This window comes from Asparagus officinalis, chromosome 1, assembly GCF_001876935.1.
Source record: "Asparagus officinalis chromosome 1, Aspof.V1, whole genome shotgun sequence".
NCBI lineage: Eukaryota > Viridiplantae > Streptophyta > Magnoliopsida > Asparagales > Asparagaceae > Asparagus > Asparagus officinalis.
Genome location: NC_033794.1, coordinates 1,233,509 through 1,243,508, shown reverse-complemented (window position 1 = coordinate 1,243,508; position 10,000 = coordinate 1,233,509). Strand labels below are relative to the sequence as shown.

At 37.2% G+C, this 10,000-nt stretch overlaps 1 protein-coding gene across 1 annotated transcript in view; it reads left to right on the top strand.

Moving 5' to 3' along the window:
- The window catches only part of LOC109845320 (FGGY carbohydrate kinase domain-containing protein), a 21,452-nt gene continuing 19,788 nt past the window's right edge, over nt 8,337-10,000 (top strand). Inside the window, exon 1 of the mRNA XM_020414559.1 lies at nt 8,337-8,535. Within this exon, the coding sequence (XP_020270148.1) occupies nt 8,367-8,535 (169 nt within the window). The 5' untranslated portion in view covers nt 8,337-8,366. The remainder of the gene's footprint in view (nt 8,536-10,000) is intronic.

Genomic DNA, 10,000 nt, shown 5'->3' with positions numbered 1-10,000 from the left:
CCAAAGCCAAAATCCCCTCTCGATTCGTTCCATGAACGAGAGGTCCACAAATTGAACGATCAAACCTTTAAACAGTTAGGATCGTCTCAAATTCCCATCTTGGTCAAACCTTTAAACAGTTAGGACCAAAGCCAAAATCCCCTCTCGATTCGTTCCATGAACGAGAGGTCCACAAATTGAACGATCAAACCTTTAAACAGTTAGGATCGTCTCAAATTCCCATCTTGGTCAAACCTTTAAACAGTTAGGACCAAAGCCAAAATCCCCTCTCGATTCGTTCCATGAACGAGAGGTCCACAAATTGAACGATCAAACCTTTAAACAGTTAGGATCGTCTCAAATTCCCATCTTGGTCAAACCTTTAAACAGTTAGGACCAAAGCCAAAATCCCCTCTCGATTCGTTCCATGAACGAGAGGTCCACAAATTGAACGATCAAACCTTTAAACAGTTAGGATCGTCTCAAATTCCCATCTTGGTCAAACCTTTAAACAGTTAGGACCAAAGCCAAAATCCCCTCTCGATTCGTTCCATGAACGAGAGGTCCACAAATTGAACGATCAAACCTTTAAACAGTTAGGATCGTCTCAAATTCCCATCTTGGTCAAACCTTTAAACAGTTAGGACCAAAGCCAAAATCCCCTCTCGATTCGTTCCATGAACGAGAGGTCCACAAATTGAACGATCAAACCTTTAAACAGTTAGGATCGTCTCAAATTCCCATCTTGGTCAAACCTTTAAACAGTTAGGACCAAAGCCAAAATCCCCTCTCGATTCGTTCCATGAACGAGAGGTCCACAAATTGAACGATCAAACCTTTAAACAGTTAGGATCGTCTCAAATTCCCATCTTGGTCAAACCTTTAAACAGTTAGGACCAAAGCCAAAATCCCCTCTCGATTCGTTCCATGAACGAGAGGTCCACAAATTGAACGATCAAACCTTTAAACAGTTAGGATCGTCTCAAATTCCCATCTTGGTCAAACCTTTAAACAGTTAGGACCAAAGCCAAAATCCCCTCTCGATTCGTTCCATGAACGAGAGGTCCACAAATTGAACGATCAAACCTTTAAACAGTTAGGATCGTCTCAAATTCCCATCTTGGTCAAACCTTTAAACAGTTAGGACCAAAGCCAAAATCCCCTCTCGATTCGTTCCATGAACGAGAGGTCCACAAATTGAACGATCAAACCTTTAAACAGTTAGGATCGTCTCAAATTCCCATCTTGGTCAAACCTTTAAACAGTTAGGACCAAAGCCAAAATCCCCTCTCGATTCGTTCCATGAACGAGAGGTCCACAAATTGAACGATCAAACCTTTAAACAGTTAGGATCGTCTCAAATTCCCATCTTGGTCAAACCTTTAAACAGTTAGGACCAAAGCCAAAATCCCCTCTCGATTCGTTCCATGAACGAGAGGTCCACAAATTGAACGATCAAACCTTTAAACAGTTAGGATCGTCTCAAATTCCCATCTTGGTCAAACCTTTAAACAGTTAGGACCAAAGCCAAAATCCCCTCTCGATTCGTTCCATGAACGAGAGGTCCACAAATTGAACGATCAAACCTTTAAACAGTTAGGATCGTCTCAAATTCCCATCTTGGTCAAACCTTTAAACAGTTAGGACCAAAGCCAAAATCCCCTCTCGATTCGTTCCATGAACGAGAGGTCCACAAATTGAACGATCAAACCTTTAAACAGTTAGGATCGTCTCAAATTCCCATCTTGGTCAAACCTTTAAACAGTTAGGACCAAAGCCAAAATCCCCTCTCGATTCGTTCCATGAACGAGAGGTCCACAAATTGAACGATCAAACCTTTAAACAGTTAGGATCGTCTCAAATTCCCATCTTGGTCAAACCTTTAAACAGTTAGGACCAAAGCCAAAATCCCCTCTCGATTCGTTCCATGAACGAGAGGTCCACAAATTGAACGATCAAACCTTTAAACAGTTAGGATCGTCTCAAATTCCCATCTTGGTCAAACCTTTAAACAGTTAGGACCAAAGCCAAAATCCCCTCTCGATTCGTTCCATGAACGAGAGGTCCACAAATTGAACGATCAAACCTTTAAACAGTTAGGATCGTCTCAAATTCCCATCTTGGTCAAACCTTTAAACAGTTAGGACCAAAGCCAAAATCCCCTCTCGATTCGTTCCATGAACGAGAGGTCCACAAATTGAACGATCAAACCTTTAAACAGTTAGGATCGTCTCAAATTCCCATCTTGGTCAAACCTTTAAACAGTTAGGACCAAAGCCAAAATCCCCTCTCGATTCGTTCCATGAACGAGAGGTCCACAAATTGAACGATCAAACCTTTAAACAGTTAGGATCGTCTCAAATTCCCATCTTGGTCAAACCTTTAAACAGTTAGGACCAAAGCCAAAATCCCCTCTTGATTCCTTCCATGAACAAGAGGTCCACCTTCGATTTGCGCAATCAAACCTATAAAAGTTAGGATTGCTTCCAATCTCAATTGATCAAACCTTATTCAGATTCTCTGAATAGAAATCCCACTTCAAATTTCCTTTGTACCAGGAGATAGAATATAAAATTCTTCCTCTCCGATTTCGGGTTTATCTCTACCAACAAACAAGAGACCAGGAGATAGGATATAAAATTCTTCCTCTCCGATTCCGGGTTTATCTCTACCAACAAACAAGAGACCAGGAGATAGAATATAAAATTCTTCCTCTCCATCATCGGGTTCATCTCTACCAACAAAAAAGAGACCATATTACTCCAATAGGTACACGAGTCTAAACTGTTTTCCTAATCTCAACAGGAACAATTTCAATTGATCAAACCTTATTCAGATTCTCTGAATAGAAATCCCACTTCAAATTTCCTTTGTACCAGGAGATAGAATATAAAATTCTTCCTCTCCATCATCGGGTTTATCTCTACCAACAAACAAGAGACCAGGAGATAGAATATAAAATTCTTCCTCTCCATCATCGGGTTTATCTCTACCAACAAACAAGAGACCAGGAGATAGAATATAAAATTCTTCCTCTCCATCATCGGGTTCATCTCTACCAATAAAAAAGAGACCAGGAGATAGAATATAAAATTCTTCCTCTCCGATTCTGGGTTCATCTCTACCAACAAAAAAGAGACCAGGAGATAGAATATAAAATTCTTCCTCTCCGATTCTGGGTTCATCTCTACCAACAAAAAAGAGACCATATTACTCCAATAGGTATACGAGTCTAAACTGTTTCCCTAATCTCAACAGGAAGTTTCTGGAGAATATCACTCAGAATATTCTTAAGAATAACCTGAATACTCTAATAGGTACACGAGTCTAAACTGTTTCCCTAATCTCAACAGGAAGTTTCTGGAGAATATCACTTAAAATATTCTTAAGAATAACCTGGCTACCCCAAATGGGTATACGAGGTTAAGCTATTGTGTTCTTATGGAGACTGATTTCACAAACACAAATTCCAGCTTCAATTCAAGATCTCGACAACAGTTAAGCGATAAACGGTGATGCTGGATAAATCTTAGCTATTCTACAAAGCACTGAATAGATTGAGAGACAAAGAGATCAAAAGTTGAAGCCATTTACGGGTTCCTCTACATGATCTACTCAACCAAGCATTGAAGGGATCGTAAGTAAGACCTATCTTATCCAAAGTATCCCAGAACCCCTCTATAAAAGATTGAGTCTGGAATACTTTGGAGGGGGTATCTGTAGGCGTCAAAAAATGCTGAAAGATATCCAAATACAGCTCAAGAGGAAATCATCCAAAAAAGGCAGAAGAACTGCGAGACAGTATTTACTGTCTCGCCGTGCGAGACAGAATTTACTGTCTCGCACGCGAGACAGTTATCAGTGGTTCAAGAAACTGTTTTGCAACCACCAATACGTGGCCACCAACTGTTCAAGAACGTGGGGAACGTCGTGGGCGAGAATCACGTTAATAACCAGTTTTCAAACATTCAGAAACCGTTTCATAAACCACCGACATGTGACCACCAACTGTTCAAGAACGTGGGGAGTATCGTGGGCGAGAATCACGTTGATAACCACCAGAATAACGGAGTTTAAAACGTGGGAAGGCAGTTACAGCGAGAAACTGTCAGACAGTATTTACTGTCTCGCTGGGCGAGACAGCAAATTTACTGTCTCGCTGGGCGAGACAGCAAACACTGTCTCGCCAGCGAGACAGCAAACGCTGTCTCGCCCGCCGAGACAGCAAACGCTGTCTCGCGAGCACTGTTCATACAGGGGTTATAAATACCCCCGAGGTGATTTCTTTGAGGAGGCGGATCAGAGAGCATCCATAGGCTGATTCCAGAGCAGAGAGGGCAGAGTACTCGAGCTTCTGGCAACTCCTTGATATTCAGGCTTTGACTTGATTTCAAGAAGAACGACTATCTTACCTTGATAAGATATCGTTTCAAGTTCTCACTTCGATAAACGAAGTCAGAATCATAAACCCCTCACGATTCGATCAGAATCTGTGATTTGGTGGTCCACGGGCTAACGCACCCCCGGCACAGGCAAAGATCCCACGCAAGCAGTGATCCAAACAACGATCCTGCGTTTGTTTCCCAAGAGTTGTAATTTTCATTTTGTTATGTAAAAGAAGTCTTATAAAAAGGCTATTTCTTTTGAATTTATTGTAATCGACTGAAGATATAATGAATTCCATGACAAAACCAACTTTTGACGCAAACACACAGAACATTACTTATTTATTACAACACTATCAGTTGTTAGGGAACTCTTAAACCTCATTTAATTTCTACAAAATTTCCCCTAAAGTACACCTCAATAAAGCTTCTCTTTTTCCTCAAACTATTGCAAAAACTATTTCCCCACTCTTTACATCAAATCCGAGTAACAATCTACTTCTTTATTACTAAAGGAGAACAACAAAAAATATATAATGAACAGTAACATAAGGTTTTTTTTAACAACGTTTATCACAATCCCATTTTTAAATAACCACCTACAAAAATAACCATCTACAACCAACAAAAAAAAAAAACTATAATGAACAGCAACAGTTCATAGATATTGATAATACATAAGGTTTTTTTAATTAACAATGTTTACCACATTCCCACGTTTAACTAACCACCTACAAAAATAACACCTAAGACCAACAAAAAAAATCTATAATTAACAATAACAGTTACATAGATAATGATAATACATAAGATATTTTAATTAAAAATGTTTATTACATGCCCATTTAAATAACCAACTACCAAAAAACCACCTCCCCACATTTTAAAAGATTTTCTGCAAATATTGAACATGTTACCAAAATAAAAGTATTCCGTTTTAGATATGAATTATGAAGTATAGGGGTGCAAATTGCTTTTTTTTATTATTCGTTCAGATATTCGATCAAGTTTGATTCAATATCATGACTAATAAAAATATTATAAAAGATATTTTGTAATTTATCTTCAACCTCTTGATGCAAGTAAGAGAATAGCATGACTAATAAAGATATTTCAATTCTCCTAACATAGCAGCGCATCAAATCAAAGATCATCGGAACAAACCAAGAAAAACGGAGTACAAAAGATATATCGTACGTTCAGTTCTCTAAGCTAATGTTAATGTGAAATGAAGAACATAGAAGATTAGACCCAAACCCCAACCCTAGAATTATAATATATATAAAAATAGGAAAAGGATATCTTAATGCATAAAATTATTTTATAAATATGAATTTCTTCTTATATAACTGATACATTTCAAACTGAGTTCCAAATTCTGTCGAGTTAATAATTGCTTGCTTGACTCAAGTTTGTGTAATCTCCACGTAAATTTAGTTAAGAGGATAAAATTGTTAATTTTAATATCATATATAAATAGGAAAAGGAAAAGAAAATTAATATAACACTTTCTTTTCATTATTATTATATCTTAATGCATAAAATTCTTTTATAAAATAGGAATTTCTTCTTATATAACTGATCCATTTCAATCTGATTTTCGAATTCTGTCGAGTTAGTAATTCTGGTAGCAGATCAGATGAGGGTGCTCGATCCATCAAATATGTTTAGGACTGTCTTTGAAAAAGTAGAAATGTGCAAAATAGCATGGCCTAATTAGCAGTGATATAGTTTATTCTCATTCTACTTATGTAAAGAAAAGTGAGCAGTTGGTTGAAACGGGATTCAGTTCTTTCCTAGACAACCAAGATAGAAGGATTGCCAAAATTGCTCCAGATAAGGAGGATATCAAAAAATCAAGACATTTCACTTTTCTTGGAAAGCCAACAAAAAAAACTCTCAAATACATAATAGAGAACACAAATTGAAGGAACAAAAGGACCTCAACCGACGCTGATAATTCTTTCAATAGACGCAGCTTCCAAGTACTGCCAAACGCAGCTTCCAAACTGCTGCCAACGTAGTTTCCAAAAGCTGCAAACACAGCTTCCAGACGTTGTAAACGCAGCCCCTAGACGCTACAAACACATCTTCCAAATCGCTATAAACTCAGCTTCTAGACGCTACGTTTAAGCTTCCAAATGCTGCGTTCCAACGCAGAATTCATGTCAGAACGCGATTTTTACGTTTGACTCACTCAAACACGGGCTGAACGGTTTTAAAACCGTTTCCCATGATCTGAGGGGATCGCAATTCCACTTAGAAGTGATTTAAGGGGCGGTTACACCCCTTAATCGTCTATAAATAGCTAAAAGATCAGTTTAGTTCAGGTCTTTGGATCTTTGAGCATTTTCGAATCTAGAGATCAACAAAGAGCTTGGAAGCTTTCTTCAGAAACAGAAAATCTTCAGAGATTTAGTACTCGGTTAAAATCAACTCTGTTATAGAGTTTAAACTCGCTCCGAGATCTTAAACTCGTTAAGAGTTATTTTCAAACTTACCACGCAAGTTATCCTCGACATCAATCAAGAGGATTCAACCGTGTTCCATGAGTTAAAGCCTTCGGATCATTAACAAGAAGCAAACTCGATACGAATGTTGAGGGAGGCATCTCATCGATACCGTGAAGAACCCAGTTTTAAACAAAGGGGAGGATCTCTGTCGATCTTCTTCTCTTTTGTAAATCGGGAATCCGATAGCAGAAGATTATAATTTTTTGTTTTCTAAATCAGTTAGAGAGAAATTGTATTGAGAGAATTGTGTTCATTCTTTATCTAAGTCGGTTAGAGGGATAATACGAACAGAGCACTTTGCTAGTCACATCGGTTGTGGGGCTCACACATCATAGAGATGACAGCTCACGCCTAGTATCATAATGACATTTATATTAAAAAAACACACAAACACATTCTCACAAATAAATAAATATAGATACACACACTAGCATATTCGAATGTGCAATGCACGTGTAAAAATATAAAATTGTTATCTAATTAACTTTTTATCATACATATTAGTAAATTGACGGTGATTTGAATTATGCGATTTTATTATAGAATTACTAAACTACTATTTAGTAATTTAAAATTTAAAAAATACTCTTAACACAATTATGTTGAGGAGCTTACTGAGAATAATGTAATTGGAGTAAATGATTTAAAGTAAAAAAATTAAAAAAAATGAAGGATACTACTATTTGATTATGTGACCTCAAATATTCTTCTTATACTATCATGAATGTTCTAAAATTATAAATGAAATAGAAGAGAAGAGAAAGGAAACAAATCAAATAGTAATTTCATTGATGTGAATCAAATCCTAGTCTCACGTCATAATTTAGAATATTCTAGAAGTAATCGATGAAACGAAAAAAGGAGTATTTCTTTACTTACGCGCGAAATTACTGATATATCCCTCAAACTTCTATTGTAATGGGAAACATCCTTCAAATATTTTGATACCCTCACTTGGATTTTAACATATTAATATAGATATGACATTTATCACATTCTATCCGCATTCCCTAAGATAAGTCACCCTCTATTCACTTAAAAAATATACAAGACTTCTCATGTAATGTAGAAAGTTTTGTCAAGTTTTAAATAACAACTCTAATGGCTTTGGAAATATAAATTATGCAGCCGGATGTAATACAAAAATACGATAGAATTTAGGATAAAAACCGAGTAAAATAAAAAAAAATAAAAAAAAATTAGGGGTGAGAAAAAGTAGGGTCCAACTATTCACACTCCCAAACAGTAACTTTGGGGATGTGTGAGGACTAAATTACCCTTCTCCCAAACCAAATCAGGCCAAGTCTAAAATGGCATTTTCGGCAATCCAACTCCCAAAGTTACTGTTTCGGAGTGGATATAACAAACATGGAAAAAGTATTAGAAACCCCTAATCTGGATTCACTAACACTTAACAATTTATTAGTACGAAAGGCGAGATAATCACGACAATAATAAGAAATTAAAAAGGGAGAGAAGAAAAACGAAGATGAATCCTGAGACGAGGACGTGGTCGTCTTCGTCCTTATCCGAATCCGCTCATCTCCTCTCGCCCACAGCCTATCGGGTCTCCATCGAGATGCAACCCGGACCCGCTTCGTCCCCCAACCGCTCTGTCTTCCTCGGCGTCGACGTCGGCACCGGCAGCGCGCGAGCTGGTAAGCCCTCCGAACCCCTTCCCATCGATCTCAATTCCGATCCCTCGCTGTAATTTTATTTTTTATAAAATAATTTAATTAGTGGACAGTTATGTTAGTTTTTCCAGTATTCATTCTCGTGAGATTTAATTGGACTTTTTATGTTCTCAAAACTGCTCGATTTCATTGTTATGTTTTTTTTAAAATTTTTTTTTATAAAACCTTTTTAGAGATTGCAGTACTGGAAATGGGTTAGTTTTGATTGTTTTCTGCATTCCTTGATTTCTGATTATAAATGGTTAAAAAAAAAACATTTGAAATGATTGGGTGGATTATGTCAAGTAAATAAGGTCAACTATTCATCATGGTATTGGGATTGAGGAGAATAAAGCAAGATGATTGAAGTAGAGATGCTCCCAAGTACCATGCGACCATAATCAAGGAAATTAAAAAATAAAATAAAAAAGAAACCATGATTTGTCATGTCTCATTAGAATATATTACATATTAGAAAAGCTGAAAATGGTGCATCTAAAGGGAGAATGTTGAGATGGTTCAACGTAGGAGTTAAAAGACAAAATGAGTGAATATGTAAAAACTCAGGCCTAGCTTTTTTATCGGGGATAAAATGTTGGGGAACCCTTGAGATGGTTTGAGAATGTTAAAATGGAGATAGATAAGTGTTCGGATAAAGAGGTGTTCTAGTAACTGTGAGTGGAGTAGATAGGGGTGCAATGACTAGGAGTAGACTTGAACAAACATGGACTGAAGAAGTTTTTAATATAGGCAATGACCCCCTAATAGAGATGAACAAAGAAAAGTTGATTCACGATCATGGTCGTCTATGTTCTCAATGTCATGCGTTATGCTATCTTTGAATCTGATCTACTATGCAAATATTTTTTTTGAGTGAAACGGTGAGTGACCACCCCGTGTTCCATTAAGAAGATTTTAACGAAACAACACACAATATTGCAAGAAAGAGATAAGGAAAAAAAGCCACGAACAAAAGAAGCCGTAGCTCAACTGTGGCAAAACAAAAAGAAAAACAACCTGAATACAACGAACCACACAAACAAAAGAAGAACAATCACATGGAGCTAAAAGGAACTCCATGCCGTGATAACTAATCCTCCATCTCAAACTCGGAGTCCGCCTGAATCCTAAACATATTAGGTACTGTAGAAAGACCGTCCTCTGGAAGCTCCTGACCACCATCCAATTGCCAAATCAATCTATCAGCTCTGTCTTTATCTGTTCCTGTGATGATGGAACACCATAAATTAATGTTATATATGCACATTTGGTATACCTGTGATGAACAAGAGCTCAAATTGTTAAAAATTCAATTGTTTCATTCTTTTCAAATAACCCAAACAATAGAAGCACAACAAATAGCCCCAAAACCCCAAGACTCATTATTTGCCCGACCATGCCCAGAGGTCCAAACATCCCTAAATGATGAAGGAAGGACAGTAACACCACA